Below are 19,798 nucleotides of genomic sequence, written 5' to 3' on the forward strand. Positions count from 1 at the left end.
AAAGCTCATGAATAACAGTATCAAGTAATGAAGGTGCATCGTCACAACAGACAACCTAACTTGTGTATGAATAATATAGTGCGGAGGGAGGGACAAGTGCCAGACACGTACTACAATGAAAATGTGCATCAAGGAGTATACGTGTGAGTGTGAAGATTGAGGTGGAAGCACAGATATAAGAAGTCAGTCAGGTAAGTAATTGGATATGGTATGTTCTGTATAGAGTTGGTATTGATCTGTAGTCTGACAGCAAGGAGGAAATTCAGAATAGTGAGCGAGGGGATGGAAAAAAGAGGCGGGAGTGAGAGAGGGCCACCAAAGTTATAGCTGAGTGAAAACGGTACATGTGAATTCTATAAAATAAGCCTGTAGTAAGTGGTGAGTGAGTGAGCGTGTGTTTGTTTACCTCTCTGCGTCACCGTGATGAGGCTTGCCGTAACATGAACATTGTCCCACTCGGCTGGACTCACTGCTGGAAGACAAGGAACCCAAACACTAAATAACAAGCCCACCACCACGCAGCAAGTCACTGGGAGCAAAGAAAGAGAAGACCATCATTATTTGCTTCCAAAAATACGCTTCTACCAATCGTCTCGTACACAGTGAGTGAAGGGATGACTTACTTGCTTAGTGTAGTTCAGAGGCCATGGCTCATGTCTCAGCCAGAGCCAGGGTGGGCCACCGCTGCTCCCAAACCTTGTATTGTGTGGGGGTCGGGTTGGCAGGCTGGTTCTTATGTATCTACTACTACTGCTCTCGGTGGTGTCAGGCTATCAGGCTGCAGTGCGAGGGGCCGAGGGCTGCTGTATTAGGTGCCACCCGTCCCTCAAGGATCCTTCACCTGTAGATGTCTGCGAGATCCTACCAGCGCCCCGAGTCTCCCAGTAGCTAAGGTCTCGGTATTACTTCAGAGTTTCACCACAATCAGCTACGTGTTTTTTTTACCCATCTCAAGAGATAGAGCTCCCCATAACGAGTAATTTGAACCCCATATATAGTAGGTGCAACCATTTGTAATGGCGACACAGATTTTTTAAGATTTAAGCGTGTTTTGGTGATCAGCCGTGACACCAGCCTCTCGCATCAAACCCTGCCGCACACTGATGCCGTGATGCGCTCGCGGCGGCTCGGCGGGCTCCGTGACATGCATACGAATAAGGTAACTGAATCTTTTATTGAAGTTAGGTTTAGGTAGGTTAGGTTAGGTTTGGTTAGGTTAGGTTAGATTCTTTTCTGGACAAAACTAATTTTTTCTGGTAAATTTCGGCTTGCTATTAATCAATTTACCAGTTGTTTCTTTATGCAAATCATAATATGTTTCGGGGCTGTACTAAAAACTTGGTTGATTTGCGACAAAAACAAGTGGTATTTTGATTAAAAGCAACCCGAAATCTACCAGAAAAAATTAGTTTCGTCCAGAAAGGACAAGGTGGTGAAACTCTGGAGGTTTACCAAGGGCTGTCGTTCTTCTAATGTCTAATCTGTCTCATAAAGAACCTCTGCAGCCTTTCTAGGTGTTGAATTTCCACCCTTGTGGGGGATTGGCAGTGGAGTGAATCAGCTAAACTAATCTTTATTTAATCTAGCTTAGCTAGATTAAATCAATTATTTTGAGACAATATCTTTATTTCTGGGTAAGAATGTCATGCCTTTATAAATTGTCATGTACACTGTGAAGTGATTAGCAGTAAAATTAATGAACTTAATTAATCTAAACCTAACTAAACTTAGCCTACTGTTTTGAGACAGTGACTGCCACTTCAATAGAACCTTTGGGAAGTAGTGGAGGTGCTGGACAGAAATGTTTCACGATACAGCAGTTCCTTGTGTCACTTCCCTATAAACATTCATGGAACCATTGTATTGCAGAGTTGACACACATAGGGGATAGCAGCTGCACCAGCAATACCACCATATTTCTGCATGATCAACTACCACCACCATCACCACCATGACCCTGAAACAGTCTCCATATGCTTCCGGCATCACTGAGTTGCTGCTGACACTGGATTCCTCACATCTGTACCAGCTGGCCAGCACTGCCACCAACCAGCACCTCATTGCTGACAGCAAAAAGGGTGAGTGATGAGGTGTTGGGGTAAGGCAGCTCTGACACCACAACACTGGCTGGCTTGCCATGAGAATGACTGTTGCACACAACACTGCCACCCTTTGAGATTTTATATAAAGAATAATTATTTTCTTATTTACAGGAGTTATGGTAACATCAGAATATTTAATTGCAAATTTTAAAGGATAATATATTAGAAATATAGTTACAATACATTTAGATTAAACAGTTTGAGCTCAGAATAAGTTCACTTCTCCATCATATTTGAAGAGTTATTCTTCTTATAGTTACTTAGTCCTCTGCTCAGTGTTTTGTAATAACTAGTAAGTCACTGCAACAGCTACAGCCACTTGTAAGTGAAGGTGTTGTAGAGTGTTTTGGCTAAGAAAAGATTAAATCATTGTTTATCTGTAATCTATTCACCGTCACTATTCTTCACTACAGAGGCGGTGGACATCATTCTGCGCTACACTGAGAACCTGGAGAGGTTTTTCTCCTACAAGCGCATCACGTGTCAGGTTCTTTTTGACTACCTACACAAGAAAAAAGTGCCATTACGTGTTGGGGAAAGTAAGCAGGAGATGATCCAGAGGGTTAAGAAGGAATGGGTAGGTGGTCTGTCTGTGTGTGTGTAATTCACCATGGTTGCCTGCTGGTCAGCCAGCCAGTCTTCCCCATTACAGAGCGAGCTCAGAGCTCATAGACCAATCTTCAGGTAGGACTGAGACCACAACACACTCCACACACCGGAAAAGCGAGGCCACAACCCCTCGAGTTACATCCCGTACCTATTTACTGCTAGGTGAACACACCCCACACATTAAGAGGCTTGCCCATTTGCCTCGCCGCGCCGGGACTTGAACCCGGCCCTCTCGATTGTGAGTCGAGCGTGCTAACCACTACACTACGTGTGTGTGTGTGTGTGTATGTATTCATGGTCACCTGCTAGTTACCCAGCCAGCCTTCTCCATCAAGGAGTGAGCTCAGATCTCATAGACCGATCTTTAGATAGGACTGAAGCCACACCACACTCCACACACCAGGAAAGTGAGGCAACAACACCTTGAGTTACATCACATACCTACTTGCTGCTAGATGAACAGAGGCTACACATTAAAAGGCTTGCCCATTTGCCTCGCCATACCCAGGACTTGAACCCAGGCCTTCAACCCAGGCCTTCTTGGTTGTGAGCCAAGTGTGCTAGCCACTACACTACGCAGTGTGTGTGTGTGTGTGTTTCACTGTTTGATCTGCTGCAGTCTCTGACGAGACAACCAGACGTTACCCTACAAAATGAGCTCAGAGCTCATTATTTCCGATCTTGGGATAGGTCTGAGACCAGGCACACACCACACACCGGGACAACAAGGTCACAACTCCTCGATTTACATCCCGTACCTACTCACTGCTAGGTGAACAGCACCTACACGTGAAAGGAGACACACCCAAATATCTCCACCCGGCCGGGGAATCGAACCCCAGTCCTCTGGCTTGTGAAGCCAGCGCTCTAACCACTGAGCTACCGGGTGTGTGTGTGTGTGTGTGTGTGTGATTAATAATTATGTTTGTTATTTATTTATTTTTTTTATATATGATGTCAGAGATTTGTATATGATCTTTATTGTTGTGTGGATTTGATTTGTTTATTTTATCTGTTAATTTCTTTTTTCAATCCATTCTTGTAATCTTAATATATATATATATATATATATATATATATATATATATATATATATATATATATATATATATATATATATATATATATATATATATATATATATATATATATATATATATATATATATATATATATATATATATATATATATATATATATATATATATATATATATATATATATATATATATATATATATATATATATATATATATATATATATATATATATATATATATATATATATATATATATATATATATATATATATATATATATATATATATATATATATATATATATATATATATATATATATATATATATATATATATATATATATATATATATATATATATATATATATATATATATATATATATATATATATATATATATATATATATATATATATATATATATATATATATATATATATATATATATATATATATATATATATATATATATATATATATATATATATATATATATATATATATATATATATATATATATATATATATATATATATATATATATATATATATATATATATATATATATATATATATATATATATATATATATATATATATATATATATATATATATATATATATATATATATATATATATATATATATATATATATATATATATATATATATATATATATATATATTTTTTTTTTTTTTTTTTTTTTCACCACATCATTGAATTAAAACACATTATCTTCTTGTCTACTTGTTTAAATTCAACTTTATCAAGCTTAATCCATCATTTCTTGTCCTGTTATGAGGATTTTGTTCACATCACTTGTGTTCTGTCTCCATAGTAACATGTTACTTATTTCACCCCCTGCAGGAGAAGAAGCAGAATGCAAAACCCGTGACCAAATCTGTGTCACTGCCCAACACAAAAAAAAACCAGATTGTGAACAGCTTCCCGGTCGCAGTACCTCAGAGACACAGAAGCAACACAGAACTCAACGTCAACTACTCCGGTGCCTCAAACGCTGCATCCACCACTGCCATCAACCTCAACCTGACCACACAAGATGTACAACTCAGTGTTAAGTTGACACATGGTAGTGGTGGTGGTGGTGGCGGTGGTGGTGGGGTGGTGAGAAGCGATGTGTTTGCAAGGGAGTTCTGCAAGTGGTTCTTTGTGATGCTGAATCGCCTGCACCCTCAAGGAGCAGCACAGGCTGGTGACAATTTCTCTCCAGACGTCTTCATGGCAAACTGCACCATAGACATTTACCTCTGTGACACCAACAACACTGAGAAGCACGCCACGGGCATAACAACGCATATGTGCTACTCAAGAATGTGTGCACTGACTTCAGACTCATGTTTGTTCCACACATAGATTCAGGTGTGAGGGCGGAGATGTCACAACATGGCCTGGTGAAGCTGTACTGCCTGGGCACACTGCACCAAGGGGACGCATTTGTTGGAGTGTTTGAGCAGGAGTTTGGCCTTGTGAAGAGCCCACAGGAGGGATGGAAGATTATGATGACCAAGATTAACCTCAAACAAGCCCAGCAAGATAGTGTGTGCCTCCCTGCTCTTCCCCAGGGCCCTGTGTTTGAGATTCCCAGCTGAAGTGTTGGTGAGACCTGAGGGAGGCCTGAAGATCTAGGAAGACTTAAAAAGCATCAGGGAAAAGAGTTGGGAATAATTAGACCAAAAAGACAAACAAATCTAGAGATGGTGTGTAAAGGACAAAACAAGCAGACCAGTGGGAAGACAACCAAAGAAGATTTGGGGATGGTGTGTGTAGGAGGACATGACCAGCAGACCAATGGGAATAGCTGGGGAGGGTGTGTGTAGGACATGACCAGCAGGCCAGTGGGAATGGCTGGGAGGGTGTGTGTAGGACATGACCAGCAGACCAGTGGGAATGGCTGGGGAGGGTGTGTGTAGGACATGACCAGCAGACCATTGGGAATGGCTGGGGAGGGTGTGTGTAGGACATGACCAGCAGACCATTGGGAAGGGCTGGGGAGGGTGTGTGTGATAGACATGAGGGAAGAGAGAGATGGTGATAATTACTGAACAACTAAACATGTGATAATAAGGCCAATTGCTTATTTGTTGTTATTACTACTGTGTTATATACAAAGTTTTTACTTTTAGAAGAATAACTCTTAGTCATAAGTACAAATTAATGAAAGAATAAAATAAGTATGATATTCCTGAATGTTTTATTATCATCACATTCTCTGTCTCTCTCTCTCTCTCTCTCTCTCTCTGGTTGCACCTCAGCAGAACACATGGCAGACAAAGATACATCATGCAGGAAGTGTGGCACAACTCACCCTTACCTGAGCCCGGTGATTTGGTTTCATGAGCTCCAATTGTGTGGAGCACACGATGTTGTCCCCTCACTTTTCAGACGAGGGGTGGGGGTGGAGGATATTGTATCATTTGTCCCTCACACTTTTCATGGTAAGTTGCTCCAGAAAGTTTTCCTGTATTTAACTAGATTATTCAAAATTTGTTTATCTATCTGGTAGAGCTAGTAGTTAGAATCAGTGACTTACGATTATTATAATTATAGTAGCCATGTTTTTAACATACATAATTATTTTTTATATAAATACTACTACTATAATGTTAGCACAGGCAGAACAACAGAGTATGAGATACATTGTTAAATTTAAGAGTAGCACAAGTACATTACGTGTAGCCTCACGTCTCGCACCTTATCTGCTCCATTGACTACCACTACCACACGCCCGGTAGCTCAGTGGTTAGAGCGCTGGCTTCACAAGCCAGAGGACCGGAGTTCGATTCCCCGGCCGGGTGGAGATATTTGGGTGTGTCTCCTTTCACGTGTAGGTGCTGTTCACCTAGCAGTGAGTAGGTACGGAATGTAAATCGAGGAGTTGTGACCTTGTTGTCCCGGTGTGTGGTGTGTGCCTGGTCTCAGGCCTATCCGAAGATCGGAAATAATGAGCTCTGAGCTCGTTCCGTAGGGTAACGTCTGGCTGTCTCGTCAGAGACTGCAGCAGATCAAACAGTGAAACTGCTCGCCCGCCCGGGCCGTTACCTCCCTCATGGCATTACACTATTTCAATAAAGAAGCGACGCAATCACGCAAGGCACTAAGTTGGTGCCCACTTTCATCTCTAGACTTGGTGCCAGCTAGTGCTGGTGAGGATGAGCTGTAGCAGTAAGTATTTTGGGAAGCATTGATTGTGTGTTGGGAAATTAGCAGCTGGTGACTGAACTACCATTTACTGATAACTTCCTGAATGTGTGTTGTGTAATGAGCTGATCGAGCTATGGTGGAGTGCCTATCCTCTACCATGTTGTTGATTAGCTGACACATGGAGCTCACACTTGTTTGATGATTGATGCTGTTCGTAATCTATCTGTAGACAGCGCTGCAAAGCAATCAAGTCATCCCTGGATAATTGATACTTGTGCAAAGTAAGACTCGTCGCTGAAAGGCGAGGCTGTCCTGTCCTCGTGTGTGTGTGTGTGTGTGTGTGTGTGTGTGTGTGTGTGCGTGTGTGTGTGCGTGTGTGTGTGTGTGTGTGTGTGTGTGTGTCCGTGTGTCCGTGTGTCCGTTATCAAGGGGGAGCCCGCCCACCTGACCCAACCAAACACTCGCTCCCAGCCGAAGGGTGGGTTTGTGGTAGGGTGGGTGGTTGTGGTTGTAGTTGTGTGTGTGTGTGTGTGTGTGTGTGTGTGTGTGTGTGTGTGTGTGTGTGTGTGTGTGTGTGTGTGCGCGTGCGTTTGTGTGTGTGTGTGTGTGTCTTCGTTATCAAAGGGGAGCCCACCCACCTGACCCAACCCAACACTCGCTCCCAACCGAAGGATGGGTTTGTGGTAGGGTGGGTGGTTGTGTGTGTGTGTGTGTGTGTGTGTGTGTGTGTGTGTGTGTGTGTGTGTGTGTGTGTGTGTGTGTGTGTGTGTGTAATAATAATAACAGTAATAAAGGGTTTATTGAGACAAGCAGCTCTGTAGCTGAAAATATAAAGTGGAAATGGCTGGACGTTTTGGCAGCGTTATAAGTGGAAATGTTTGTATACATTTTATATACTTAATTTAGACAGTTTTTTAAAACTAGTTAAGCAGGAGATGTTTTGATGGTTTGGATACTAATTAAAGTATCTATCAAGTCATAAAAAAGTAAGCTCCCTCCCTACCGCCCAGTTCGTCGATATTTTGCCTAATATCTAGTGATTTCTACGTGTTTTCCTGTGTTTCTTGGCTCAGGTGTGTAGATATTAGTAGCAGAAGGAAGAAGGAAAGAGAGATAAAGGAGGGTGAGGAGGAAGGAATGAGAAAGGGAGGAATAAGTGGGGGAGCAAGCAAGCCACAATAGGTACTCTCCCTCCACTTCCTCAATATTTTGCCTAATATCTAGTGTTTTCTAAGTGTTTTGATGTGTTTCTAGGCTCAGGCGTGTAGATGGGAGCAGGAGAAGAAAGAACAAAGGAAGAGGACGAAGAAGAAAGGAAAATGGAAGTGGAAGAAGAGGAGGAGCCAAGCCACAATATTTAGGTAAGTCCCCTTTTTAATGTTACTGTTCTTTATAACGCATTTTTGTGTTTTTGGGTTATATCTAAAGTATTTTGAGTGTGTTTGGTAGTGTTGCAGGGTGTTTTGGGTGTATTTTGTGTGTTTTCAGTGTGTGTTAGATGTTTTTAAGTATATTTTACTTAACTTGAGTGTGGTGTAGAGGGGTGTTTGAATATATGGGTGTGTTCTGAGTGCGGTTAGGGAATTTTGAGTTGTTGTATGGTGTATTGAGTGTGTTTTAGTTTAGTTTTAAGGGTTTTAAGTGGTCTGTGCATGATATCTATCTTTGATAAGGTTGATATCAATGTAATCTGTCAATACATCCATCAAACCTCCCTTAAAAACCCGTGTGATTCTGATTTGTAAAGCGCTGAGGGCACATATTTTTGAGGGTTGGTTTTTGCAGTGATTGAAATAGTAGTGTTGAAACAAGTGTCTTTTAGAAATACAACTTAGGCGACCACTGTTTTTCAAAGTCCACAGTTAGGAGGAAGTTTGTTCTTAAGAGTGTTTCTGTTTCTGCTTTTGATTTGCTAGATATCATGTTAATCTGTCAATAGATCATCAAACATCCCTGTAAAACTGGAGGGGTTTGGGTGTGTTTTTGGTTTTTGGGGGTGTTTGGGGTGAAAGGGTGTTTTTTGGGGTTTGGGTGTGTTTTTGTGGTGTTTGAGTGTTTTGGGGTTTTGGGGATATTTGGGTGTGTGTTTGGGGTATTTAGGTATGTTTTTGGGGGTTTTGAGTGTGTTTTGGGTGTGTTTAAGATGTGTTTGGGTGATGTTTGGATGTGTGTCTCATCTGCATGTTGAAACACTAGCAGGTGGTGTAACTTCATTTATTTATTTTTTTTTCTTTCTTACTTTTCAACAACCTCGGCCTTTTTCCCAACCTAACCTAATGTAGCACCCGATAACCACTCCTCTCTCTCCTGGCAGGTCCAAACACACTGCACCAAACTATGATATCATATATATATATATATATATATATATATATATATATATATATATATATATATATATATATATATATATATATTTTTTTTTTTTTTTTTTTTTTTTTCCTCACCTCAGCAGAACACATGGCAGACAAAGATACATCATGCAGGAAGTGTGGCACAACTCACCCTTACCTGAGCCCGGTGATTTGGTTTCATGAGCTCCAATTGTGTGGAGCACACGATGTTGTCCCCTCACTTTTCAGACGAGGGGTGGGGGTGGAGGATATTGTATCATTTGTCCCTCACACTTTTCATGGTAAGTTGCTCCAGAAAGTTTTCCTGTATTTAACTAGATTATTCAAAATTTGTTTATCTATCTGGTAGAGCTAGTAGTTAGAATCAGTGACTTACGATTATTATAATTATAGTAGCCATGTTTTTAACATACATAATTATTTTTTATATAAATACTACTACTATAATGTTAGCACAGGCAGAACAACAGAGTATGAGATACATTGTTAAATTTAAGAGTAGCACAAGTACATTACGTGTAGCCTCACGTCTCGCACCTTATCTGCTCCATTGACTACCACTACCACACGCCCGGTAGCTCAGTGGTTAGAGCTGTGTGTGTGTGTGTGTGTGTGTTTGTGTTTGTGTGAGTGTGTGTGCGCGTGCGTTTGTGAGTGTGTGTGTGTGTCTTCGTTATCAAGGGGGAGCCCACCCACCTGACCCAACCCAACACTCGCTCCCAACCGAAGGATGGGTTTGTGGTAGGGTGGGTGGTTGTGGTTGTGTGTGTGTGTGTGTGTGTGTGTGTGTGTGTGTGTGTGTGTGTGTGTGTGTGTGTGTGTGTGTGTGTGTGTGTGTGTGTGTGTGTGTGTGTGTGTGTGTGTGTGTGTGTGTGTGTGTAATAATAATAACAGTAATAAAGGGTTTATTGAGACAAGCAGCTCTGTAGCTGAAAATATAAAGTGGAAATGGCTGGACGTTTTGGCAGCGTTATAAGTGGAAATGTTTGTATACATTTTATATACTTAATTTAGACAGTTTTTTAAAACTAGTTAAGCAGGAGATGTTTTGATGGTTTGGATACTAATTAAAGTATCTATCAAGTCATAAAAAAGTAAGCTCCCTCCCTACCGCCCAGTTCGTCGATATTTTGCCTAATATCTAGTGATTTCTACGTGTTTTCCTGTGTTTCTTGGCTCAGGTGTGTAGATATTAGTAGCAGAAGGAAGAAGGAAAGAGAGATAAAGGAGGGTGAGGAGGAAGGAATGAGAAAGGGAGGAATAAGTGGGGGAGCAAGCAAGCCACAATAGGTACTCTCCCTCCACTTCCTCAATATTTTGCCTAATATCTAGTGTTTTCTAAGTGTTTTGATGTGTTTCTAGGCTCAGGCGTGTAGATGGGAGCAGGAGAAGAAAGAACAAAGGAAGAGGACGAAGAAGAAAGGAAAAATGGAAGTGGAAGAAGAGGAGGAGCCAAGCCACAATATTTAGGTAAGTCCCTTTTAATGTTACTGTTCTTTATAACGCATTTTTGTGTTTTTGGGTTATATCTAAAGTATTTTGAGTGTGTTTGGTAGTGTTGCAGGGTGTTTTGGGTGTATTTTGTGTGTTTTCAGTGTGTGTTAGATGTTTTTAAGTATATTTTACTTAACTTGAGTGTGGTGTAGAGGGTGTTTGAATATATGGGTGTGTTCTGAGTGCGGTTAGGGGAATTTTGAGTTGTTGTATGGTGTATTGAGTGTGTTTTAGTTTAGTTTTAAGGGTTTTAAGTGGTCTGTGCATGATATCTATCTTTGATAAGGTTGATATCAATGTAATCTGTCAATACATCCATCAAACCTCCCTTAAAAACCCGTGTGATTCTGATTTGTAAAGCGCTGAGGGCACATATTTTTGAGGGTTGGTTTTGCAGTGATTGAAATAGTAGTGTTGAAACAAGTGTCTTTTAGAAATACAACTTAGGCGACCACTGTTTTCAAAGTCCACAGTTAGGAGGAAGTTTGTTCTTAAGAGTGTTTCTGTTTCTGCTTTTGATTTGCTAGATATCATGTTAATCTGTCAATAGATCATCAAACATCCCTGTAAAACTGGAGGGGTTTGGGTGTGTTTTTGGTTTTGGGGTGTTTGGGGTGAAAGGGTGTTTTTTGGGGTTTGGGTGTGTTTTTGTGGTGTTTGAGTGTTTTGGGGTTTTGGGGATATTTGGGTGTGTGTTTGGGGTATTTAGGTATGTTTTGGGGGTTTTGAGTGTGTTTTGGGTGTGTTTAAGATGTGTTTGGGTGATGTTTGGATGTGTGTCTCATCTGCATGTTGAAACACTAGCAGGTGGTGTAACTTCATTTATTTATTTATTTTTTTCTTTCTTACTTTTCAACAACCTCGGCCTTTTTCCCAACCTAACCTAATGTAGCACCCGATAACCACTCCCTCTCTCTCCCTGGCAGGTCCAAACACTCTGCACCAAACTATGATATCATATATATATATATATATATATATATATATATATATATATATATATATATATATATATATATATATATATTTTTTTTTTTTTTTTTTTTTTTTTTTTTTTCTCTTTTTCAATAATTCCCAGCCCATCCCAGCCTAACCTAGTGCAACAACCCCAGTACTATTCCCTCCCTTTCTTTTGCAGTTCTGTTCATGTTTTTTTAATGTTTTTCCTAATATTTTTTCCTGTTTTCTCTTACATTTTCAACAATTTAAGGGCATGCTGTGATCCAGATTTGAAAAATTTATTTAAAAACAAAGTTATAAAATTTATGACTTGAAATTTTGAGGATATTGTAAGCTATAGGTTGTCTTTGAAGTATTTACCTTGTTGTATTGATATGATAATCCAAATATCTTACTTATGGGTTTTTAGGGGTTCAGATTTTCCTGTATAATCACTCCCAGATCTTTTTCCTCTTTAGTCTTCATTATTTTTTCCTCTCTCATCAAATAGTTCCTTACCGGTCTTCTCTTACTCCACTCATAAATCTTGTTTCTATCTTTCTGTAACAGCAAACAGTCCTCCCTGGTTTTGATAACTCTTAGCAGCTCTACATCATCACCAAATATATTAATAGAACTGATTACTCTAATGTGAATGTCGTTTACATAAATCTGAAACATAATGGGGGCTAACACTGACCCTTGTGGCACTCTGCTGGTTACTTAACCCCAAGATGAGTATGTATCTCTGATCACAGTTTTCATTTCCCTATCCTTCAAATAATCTCTTGTCCATTGGAGCACGGTTCCTCACAGTCCTCCTATGTTCTCTACTTCCCAAAATAGTCTTCCATGCGGGACTTTATCAAAAACCTTTTTTTACATCCAGGTATACTGTGTCCATCATCCGTCTCTGCTTTCCAGTCCTTCTGTAACCCAGGAGTAGAAGCGTAATAAGTTTGATAAACATGGTTTTATATGTGTGAGTGTGAGTGTGTGTGTGTGTGTGTGTGTGTGTGTGTGTGTGTGTGTGTGTGTGTTTACCTAGGTGTAGTTTTCCAGGGCCTGGGCTTTACGCTGGTGTGGCCCTGTCTCCATATCTACACTTATCCAATTTTTCTTTAAGCTCTGGACACTCGTTGCTAACACCACTTCTTCACCCAAACTGTTCCACGTCTCACACATCTTTGCGGGAAACTATATCTTTTTAACATCTCCCAGACACCTTCCCTTCCTCAGATTTTTACTATGCGATCTTGTTGTTTGAATGTCATATTCTTCTCTCAGTCTAACCTAACCTTGTAATTTTATTTATTGATTTATTTATTTTTAACTGACCTAATCTAACCTAACCAAACATTTGCAGGTCCGCAGAAAACGACACGCTGATTTATTTGAAGTCAAGGATGGAGATTAAAACGGCCTTTAAAAACACCACACCCGTTTTGTCCACCGCCATCACCACCTTCTCCCAGATCAAGGAAGTGTATTACGGACTCACACAAAAGGAAGAGGTGCGAGTGAGTGTGTTTGGATGCATTTGGGTGTGTTTTGTGTCTGTTTGGGTGTGTTTTGAGTGTGTTTGGTGTGTTTTGGGGTTCTTGGGAGCATTTGGGGTGTGTTTTGAGGTGTTTTGGATGTGTTTTGAGTGTGTTTAGATGTGTTTTGGTATGTTTGGATATATTCAGGTGTGTTTGGGAGTGTGTTTCATGTGTTTTGGTATGTTTGGGTATATTGAGGTGTCTTTGGGTGTGTTTGAGTCTGTTTGGGTGTGTTTTGAGTGTGTTTGAGTATGTGTAGGACTAGAAATCATGGCAGGAAGATTAGAAAACAAGGCTGCAGGTTAGATATAAGAAAATATTTCTTTAGTCATAGGTGGTAGACTTCTGGAATGCATTGCCAGAGAGGGTTGTAAATAGCACTAGTTTGACAATGTTTAAAAACAGATTAGATAAGCACTTAAATTTATTAGATTTATAGTTATGTATAGCGCTGCATGATAGTTTTTATAAGAAATTTACTATAGTTAAACAAGACATGGGGATCACAGATTGTAGAGGAATTCGCTGCAGGACTTAGCCCTGTTAATGGGCCAAATATTTAGAATTAGTATATAATGTATTGTGTACTTGTAAGTGTATCTTTAAGTACTGATGACGAGGTCGCTGTGCGACTGATACAGGATAAAGTAGATGGGCCCTGGTGGCCCTATTATTTGTTATGTTATGTTATGTTAATTTATGTTAAGTTAATAGAACTATCAGATTACCCTTAAAAACCTGTGTAACTGAAACAATAGTCTTTTGAAAATATAGGTTATATGGCCACCGAGGTGAGACTACCCTTAAAAACCCGAGTGACTGAAATTAGAATCTTTTTAGAATATAGGGTATGTTGCCACAATTTTCAAAGCCCACAGATATGACAAGCCTTTTTCGTAAGAGTTTTTGTGCTGTTGATAGAGAAGATATCATACTAATCTGTCAATAGGGCCATTAAACTACCCTTCAAAACCTGTGAGACTGAAATTAGAATCTTTTTAAAATATAGGGTATGTTGCCACAATTTTCAAAGCCCACAGATAGGACAAGCCTTATTCGTAAGAGTTTTTGTGCTGTTGATAGAGAAGATATCATACTAATCTGTCAATAGGACCATTAAACTACCCTTCAAAACCTGTGAGACTGAAATTAGTGTCTTTTTGAAATATATGTTTTATTACTAGTCATTGGCAGATGAGAGCACCATAAGGTAGTGGTCCCACCATTTTGTTTATTCCTACTTTCAGTATACTAGTATTAGGCACATAATAGCACCATATTGTAGAGGGCATCATGACAGTATACTAGAGTTTATTCACTGATGGTGGGTTCCTGAGTCACACAGGTGTGTAGGTGAGGGAGTACAAAATGGGAAACATTTCCAAAGTTCAGTTATTAACAGAATACCTATAGCTATATGTTATGTGGTGCATGCATAACACTCACAGCTGTGACCTGCAAAGCTTCACTATTATTTGTGTGTGTTCACACTGTTGTTAGTGGTTTACACTTAAATCCCTCCTTCATCACCCTCCATCTCGGTCTCTGGCTGTGTGGAACCATTCTTTCATAATGACTTCGACAGAGGCTGCTGTTTTATGCCTATAGTCTGGATGCTTGCACACACACTTTCTTAGAAAAAAAAAAAAAAAAAAATATTAGTCAATTTCTATTTACCTCTTCATTAAATATGGTCACAGTTTCCAAAAACTTGAACATTTGGTTGCGTGACCAACACTTTACTATTGCACTACCATCTATACAAGACTTATATTGTAAAGACATTATATAGATATCACTGATATGTTACATGAAACAAACAGCACTCAAACATTTTACTTGAGTGGGAAAGGAGTGCTAGAACAAGCAAGGAGAGAATGTATGGACAGAGGGAGGTGGAGGCTCTTCTGCCATAGCTACCCCGTTATGGGACACTCCTGCAGAGAGTGAGGCATAAGAGAATAGAATAGAGAAATAGATTCAAACAAATTGAACTACTATACTTACTGATAATGGTATCCTGCAACTTCAAGATGGTAAAAACTGTGTTTCTCTCCTTTGCCACAGCAGTTGTATTGCACAGCCAAGGAGTTTGTCACAGCATACCTAAGAATGCACTTTATTGTGTCTTGCAGGTTAGCACACACAAAAATGTGCAATCTGAAATGGAAAAGAAAAATCTGATACCAAATCTAACACACACAATCATTCACAAATAAGCACCACTCCAATGCTTACCATAAACTAATTTGAAGCAATATCCCACTCAATTAAAAACTCAAGAAAACTGCTTGTCCAGCTTTATATTCACCCTCGCGTTGGATCTGGTAAATTGAGGTTGTTATTTAAGCCTCATTATCACTGCAATAAAGTACTAAGCATTAACCTGAACCACGTGACTCCTATACTGATCTCCGTTAATAATGAAATACTAGCTTTGATAAGCACACTACACTAACTCCCTCCTTCTCCTCTTTACAGGTGAGTACCCGTATCACAGGTCACACCGTGGGACTGACACCGCTGCAGCAACCCTTCGGAATAAAGTCAAGTACAAATTACAGTTTGCTAGGCGTTAGGTGTTAGGCATAGGGCTAACCATTCTCTTCCAGGTACATGTTAATTATCTAGTCTTCTTCAGTAATGCCCTGGTTACTTTTGGCTAAAATAAGCGTCTTGTGTGTGTGTGTGTGTGTGTGTGTGTGTGTGTGTGTGTGTGTGTGTGTGTGTGTGTGTGTGTGTGTGTGTGTGTGTGTGTATAGTTGTATTTACCTAGTTGTAATTATAATGCCCTGGTTATTTACCTAGTTGTATTTACCTAGTTGTAATTTTACAGGGCCTGGGATTTATGTTCGTGTGGCCCCGTCTCCATATCTTCACTTATCCAATCTTACTTTAAAAGTATGCACACTCGTTGTAGACACTACTTCTTCATTTAAACTGTTCCACGTCTCAATACATCTCTGCGGGAAACTATATTTTTTAACATCTCTCAGACGTGTGTGTGTGTGTGTGTGTGTGTGTGTGTGTTTGAGTGTGTGTGTAAGATTATTATTATTTTTTTTACAGGTCTAATTAATACTTATTTCTTACAGGTCAAACTAATATCTCTCCTTTTCTCTGGCAGGACAAACTAATCTTTCTAAGTTCTTTAAACATATAGTGTTATTCATGCGTTTTTCCTGTTTTTTTGTGTTTTGGTGCGAAAAAAAAAAGAAACGCTTTTTTCCCTCTTTCTTTGGTTTCTCTATATTGCTTTGTTTTCATCAATTTTATCGTTCTGAGGCATAAAAATGTAAAATGACTTGAATATAAAAAAATTTTCAATCGATAATTTTTTTTTTTTTTTTTTTTTTTCATATAACACCTGAAAAACATAAATAAGACATTATAAGAAATATAATGTTTTGCCTGCTTTTCTGAGTTTTTTTGGTGCATAAAATGCTGGAAAATACCAAACTAACCTGTTTTTGTTAATATGCATCTTAACATACAGTATTTCTGATTTTCCTTCCCCAAACTCCACTTGATTTACCACTATCTCCTTCCTTAACATCATCATGACTCCTCCTCCTCCTTTACCCACTCTGTCTCTCCTCCATATATTATACCTTTTATCTATGTCTATTTTTATTGCCTCATTTAACTTTGTTTCCACCAGGCATACAATATCTGGTTCTTCTTTCTTTATGTAATCTCTTAATTCTAATTTACTAGATAAAATCCCATCTATGTTTGTATACATCATTTTTAATCTCATGTTCTTATCATTTTTAGTTAAACTTGCTCCATTCTTTTCTCTTCTTTCTCTTTTATATACCATTTCCTTATCCTGTCTCCTATAATTCTCCAAAAAAATGCCGCTTTCTCCTCCTCTGACCTTTCATTATTTTTTTCTCTTGCTTCTGCCACCAGTTCATTGTGTCTCTTCCTTTCCTCCTCGTTTCTGTTTTTCTTTATATATATCTTTGCAACCTTCTGTTTCTCTGAGTTTCGTTTTTCTATATAGTACTTCTTCTGCTGCTGCTTGTGATTTTAGTAATATCTTAATTGGTCTCACTGTTCCTTCTTGATATGGTTCCATTCTATGGATTTCTTCTACTTCCTCTTCTAAGTTCTGTCTGTCCTCGTCATTCAGATGTTTTAGTAGGTCTTTTACTGATTTCATTTCGTCTTTTTCCCTTCTTGGTCTATATTTAACATTTTTTTCTTTCAGTCCAAAAATAATTACACTTCTTTTTTTCCGCAATTTCTCTTACTAAATTTTCTTTTTTCTTGAGGACTCCTATCATTTTGCTTGTCATATTTTCATCTCTTTCTTTTAACTGTTCTTGAAATACTTCTTGAAATGATTCCTTGTCTTTCTTATCTTGGATTCTCCATGCTTGTACTTCTTTTTTAATCACGTCTTGTACTCTTTCTTCTTCTTTGTTAACTAGATCTTTTAGCTTCTCTTTTTCTTTCTCGGCTTTACCGAGTCCTTCTTCCATCAATTTTATATAGTTCGCTGTTTGCACTTTTAATTCTTCATTTTCGGTTCTTAGCCTAGTTTCGTTTTCTTCCACTCTTTTTATCCTTTCTTTCAATTTCTGGAGCTCTTTATCCTGTTCTTCATTCTCTTTCATTCCCATACTCTCCTTTATCAATTTATCTAATTTATGTTTGATAGTCAAGGCTCTATCAAATAGTGAAGTTTGCGCCGTATCAAAGCCTTCAAATTCTCTTTCTCCCTCACCAACATTGTGTGTGTGTGTGTGTGTGTGTTTGTGTATTTACCTTCATAATTTCTTTGTCCATGTAGTGAAATGCTATTCCAATATTCCTTAGCAAATTATATATTTCTCTAAAAATTCTATCAATATGGCTTACTGGTTGATTGTTTTCTTCCATCGTCACTCCTAAGTCCTCTTCCTTTTTAACTTTCTCCAGTTCTACTCCATCTCCCATCTTATAGATTCCCACAGGTCGTCTTTCACTCTTTCCCATTTCCATGACATGGCTTTTCACATTGAATTCCATTTCCTACTTTTTACTCCATTCCCAGATCTTATTTAGGTCTTCGTGCAGATTTCACAATCCTCTTTTCGCTTTATAACTCCGCAGTTTCGTATCATCTGCAAACAGATTTATGTAGCTGTTCACTCCTTCTGGCATGTCGTTAATATGAATGTGTGTTTATGTGTTTGTGTATTTACCTAGTTGTAGTTTTACAGGGCCTGGGCTTTACGCTAGTGTGGCCCCGTCTCGACATCTACACTTATCCAATTTTTCTTTCAAACTATGCACACTCGTTGCTGACACCACTTCTTCACCCAAACTGTTCCACGTCTCAACACATCTTTGCAGGAAACTATATTTTTTTTAACATCTCTCGGACATCTTCCCTTCCTCAGCTTTTTACTATGCGATCTTGTTGTTTGAATGTCATATTCTTCTCTCAGTCTAACCTAACCTTGTAATTTTATTGATTTATTTATTTATTTTTAACTAACCTAATAAAACCTAACCAAATATTTGCAGGTCCGCAGAAAACGACACGCCGATTTATTTGAAGTCACCACACCCATTTTGTCCACCGCCATCACCAGCACCAGGTCTTCCTTGTCTATTTTTTTAGTGCCATTGACTATCTTGTACATTGTTATTAGGTCCCCTCATTCTCTTCTATCTTGTAAGATTGGCAGTCACATTTCCTTCAGCCATTCTTTGTATATTAGGTCCTTTAGTTCTGGCACCATCTTTTTCAGCAATCTTCTGTATCTGTTCTAATCTTCTTATATCCTTTTCAGAACTCGTGGAGACCACACCACAGCTGCATATTCCAGCCTTGGGCGTATCATGCTTGTGATGATTTTTTTCATGGTATATTTGTCCATGAATTGAAATGTCATTTTTATATTTGTCAACATTTTACATGATAATCCAAATATCTTGCTTATGTGTTTTTTGGGTTCAGATTTTCCTGTATAATCACTCCCGGATCTTTTTCCTCTTTAGTCTTCATTATTTGTTCCTTATCCATCAGGTAGTTCCATACTGGTCTTCTCCTACTCTTTCTTAGTTCCATTACGTGACATTTCTTGGCATTAAACTCCAATTTCCACTTCCTGCTCCATTCATAGATCTTGTTTATATCTTCCTGTTGTAACAGCAAAACGTCCTCCCTGGTTTTGATAACTCTTAGCAGCTTTGCATCATCAGCAAATAGATTAATATAACTGTTTACCCCATTGTGAATGTCGTTTACATAAATCTGGAACATAATGGGGGCTAACACTGACCCTTGTTGTATTCTGCTGGTTACTTAACCCCAGGTTGAGTATGTATCTCTGATCACAGTTCTCATTTCCCTGTCCTTCAAATAATCCCTTATCCATTCTGGTAAGGTTCCTTGCAATCCTCCTATGTTCTCTAGTTTCTAAAGTAATCTTTCATGAGGGACTTTATCAAAAGCTTTTTTCATGTCCAGGTATACTGTGTCCACCATCTGTCTCTGCTTTCCAGTCCTTCTGTAACTCTCGAGTAGAAGCTTAATAAGTTTGATACACATGACCGT

The 19,798-nt window shown here is 38.7% G+C and overlaps 1 protein-coding gene and 2 long non-coding RNA genes across 6 annotated transcripts in view; 2 read left to right on the plus strand and 1 right to left on the minus strand.

The window, feature by feature from the left end:
• LOC123513422 overlaps positions 1-1,032 on the minus strand; it is a 13,806-nt gene extending 12,774 nt beyond the window's left edge. Inside the window, exons 1-2 of the long non-coding RNA XR_006677333.1 lie at positions 624-1,032; positions 407-529 (exon numbers count right to left, since the gene is read on the minus strand). This is a non-coding gene — a long non-coding RNA (uncharacterized LOC123513422). The remainder of the gene's footprint in view (positions 1-406; positions 530-623) is intronic.
• Positions 1-5,952, plus strand: part of LOC123513421 (uncharacterized protein C3orf38 homolog) — a 6,257-nt gene extending 305 nt beyond the window's left edge. The window contains 5 exon segments of the mRNA XM_045270591.1: positions 1-191; positions 1,870-2,078; positions 2,516-2,679; positions 4,620-5,055; positions 5,058-5,952. The exon segment at positions 1-191 is cut by the window's left edge and continues 305 nt beyond it. Of these exon segments, the coding sequence (XP_045126526.1) occupies positions 1,952-2,078; positions 2,516-2,679; positions 4,620-5,055; positions 5,058-5,362 (1,032 nt within the window). The 5' untranslated portion in view covers positions 1-191; positions 1,870-1,951 and the 3' untranslated portion in view covers positions 5,363-5,952.
• Positions 5,953-8,228: 2,276 nt separating this feature from the next.
• On the plus strand, positions 8,229-19,087 carry LOC123513423. Of its 4 annotated transcripts, XR_006677337.1 has the most exons (4): positions 8,229-8,275; positions 13,068-13,215; positions 15,724-15,793; positions 18,763-18,801. It is a non-coding gene; the product is annotated as an uncharacterized LOC123513423 (long non-coding RNA). The 4 variants fall into 4 exon arrangements; XR_006677336.1 differs by lacking the exons at positions 15,724-15,793; positions 18,763-18,801 and adding an exon at positions 19,032-19,087; XR_006677335.1 differs by lacking the exon at positions 15,724-15,793 and having other exon boundaries at positions 18,763-18,824.
• Positions 19,088-19,798: the final 711 nt, after the last annotated feature.

This window comes from Portunus trituberculatus, chromosome 36 (genome assembly GCF_017591435.1).
Source record: "Portunus trituberculatus isolate SZX2019 chromosome 36, ASM1759143v1, whole genome shotgun sequence".
NCBI lineage: Eukaryota > Metazoa > Arthropoda > Malacostraca > Decapoda > Portunidae > Portunus > Portunus trituberculatus.